Raw genomic sequence first — 2,457 nt, 5'->3', positions numbered from 1 at the left:
GGAAATATCCAGCAATGGGTTCCGAAACGCTGTACGACATGACTTACCCCAAGATCGGAGCCGTGCGGGGTAAAGGGGCATCAAATGGCCAGGGTACACTGATCGTGGCTGTCACGGCCGTGATTGTCAGCTTCGTCACCATGTTTGTCGTCGTGTTTGTAATGGTGCGGCTGGGGGCGGAACTGGGCGAGATCAAGTTACAGCTGTCTCACCTGAAGGACACGGAAACGCACCTGAAGGAAACTGAAGCGCAGCTGAAGGAAATGGAATCGCATGTGCAAGAGCTGCGACAATGGAGAGAACACCTAGACGTGCAGGTAAGACCGTTTAGTACAAGTAGTTCTCTCTCTAATTCAAGACGAACTCCAAATAGATACTTTTTTTTTGGTTCAGGGTGCTGCGTGAGACTGTGTTATTTAGCACTTCTACCCACATTATTTGTGCTTAAACGACGCTAAAAACCCCAGATCATAAGAGCTGACGCAATATTTTGCAGGTACCGGTAATGAACTGTAACGGTTTCCTGTTCCACTTTTGCTCCCCAGCCTCTACCAAGAAAACAGACCAAGGGTAAAACAAATGTATAGTTCTGCTGGTTGACAAGACAAATTGTTGCTGTTATTAGAAATCAGATCAAGAGTAAAAGAAATTGTATCTCTGGTAAAGACGAAATGCTGTATGTTCTTTTGGCTATATGTTATTTCAACTTTCTGTAAATCTAAAAAAAGTTAAACGTGATGTGTTATTGTACGTGATGTAGAAATAAAGTTGCCATGACTTTAGGCAAGGTTATAAAGCGGACTTGTGCAATTTTGGATTGTGCCTTGGTATCAAGAATATTTTGGTATGTTTAACAAACGATGACAGCCTTCAAGAGATTTTGGTCCCGGTGCACAGCATTACAAACTTAACGACTTTGTCTGCACGAGTGCAATGAGGAGAAAAGTCGTCCCCTGCGGTCTTTAGTCTGGACCTGCAGGACAGATCTCCAGATGAACGTGTTCACATTACACGGTTGGTCGAGTTTGACCTTTGCCAACCTGTTAGTCAGCCTGACGAGCGAGACTAAAAACGACAAGCAAGATAAACATATTAGCTTGATACGGAGTTAATGAGGTATATGTAATGTCGCCCAACAGGTCAGTCTTCAAGGCCCGAATGCTCAGGAGGACGTGAACGGAGATAGGCGTGGTAAAAGCGCCACCTTTCTGTACGGAGCTGAAGTGCATCAGCGAGCCAAGAGATCCGTGCACAACACTGGAGACTTTGCGAACAAGATTACATTGCCGATGACTCTTGGGGGTAGGAGACACTTATTTGAATGATTTGCTTTATATTTTCTATTCAACCTCTTATAGTTATTATTTCTTTCAGTAGCAGCATAACTCACCATGTATGATGTTAATTTGATAAACCACGTATACTTCGGCTATTTGGGTGATAATAGGGTATAAAACTTGCATTCCAAGAAGCTCTCCTCGGTCACTGACGAAAGGTAATTGAGAGGCTACCTGAAACGTCTAAAGGACTCTGACCGTTTCCAAAGTCGCATCCAGTTGTTTGTTGCATGTACACGGAGATCTTACCACACCAAAATTGTATGTTTTCTTGTGACGATCAAATGAAACATCAATTGTTATCTAATGAACAGGATGCCTTGCTGCATCTGCTGGAAGGGACGGTGTGCAGGGCCCGCCCGGTCCTTCTGGAAGGGACGGTCAGACGGGACCACATGGTCCTCCCGGTCCACCAGGCCCTCCCGGTCCGCCTGGATCTGATGGACTAAACGGTCTGCAGGGCCCAGTCGGACCTTCCGGTCCTTCTGGAAGGGACGGTCAGGCAGGACCACTAGGCCCAACAGGACCACCCGGTCCGCCTGGATCTGATGGACTGAACGGTTCACAGGGTCCAGCCGGTGAGACAGGACCACCCGGTCCAGCCGGTGAGACAGGACCACCCGGCCCAGCCGGTCAGGCAGGACCACCCGGTCCAACAGGACCTTCCGGTCCACCTGGAACTGATGGACTAGACGGTCCGCAGGGCCCAGCCGGTCAGGCCGGACCTCCTGGACCTCCCGGCCCTCCCGGATCTGCTGGACAGGTATTTAGCGAGGCGATGTAAAAACGCATGGCAAAGTCGTATTTTTGCTGATTTCGAACAACAGATGACCACCGTTGTCTGGTCTGACGTTAGAACAGGGCTTTCGATTTACGATTATTGCTGTATACGCATCTATATACAATAAACAACATATATATATATATATAAGGTTGCGTAGAAGTGATCCAAAGCATTACAAGGATTGCGGGTTAAATGACCATGTTAGGCTTTGAGATTTCCACCTTTGAAAACGAACATGTCTATGCTCGGTTCGGTAAGCGTCCAGAAAGGACAAATAATGTTGTACAAATGTGGCCATGCGAAACGATTTCGTTTAGTTTTCCTTAATAAAATTTA

The 2,457-nt window shown here is 46.8% G+C and overlaps 1 protein-coding gene across 1 annotated transcript; it reads left to right on the top strand.

Moving 5' to 3' along the window:
- Window positions 1-14: 14 nt before the first annotated feature.
- Window positions 15-2,121, top strand: LOC118411862 (collagen alpha-1(I) chain-like). Its single transcript, XM_035814350.1, has 3 exons — window positions 15-317; window positions 1,140-1,302; window positions 1,652-2,121. The coding sequence occupies exons 1-3, from the start codon at window positions 15-17 to the stop codon at window positions 2,119-2,121; spliced, it is 936 nt and encodes a 311-aa protein (XP_035670243.1).
- Window positions 2,122-2,457: the final 336 nt, after the last annotated feature.

This window comes from Branchiostoma floridae, chromosome 3 (assembly GCF_000003815.2).
Source record: "Branchiostoma floridae strain S238N-H82 chromosome 3, Bfl_VNyyK, whole genome shotgun sequence".
Classification (NCBI taxonomy): domain Eukaryota; kingdom Metazoa; phylum Chordata; class Leptocardii; order Amphioxiformes; family Branchiostomatidae; genus Branchiostoma; species Branchiostoma floridae.
The sequence above is the reverse complement of the archived record's forward strand: the minus strand, read 5'-3'. Positions and strand labels throughout refer to the sequence as shown.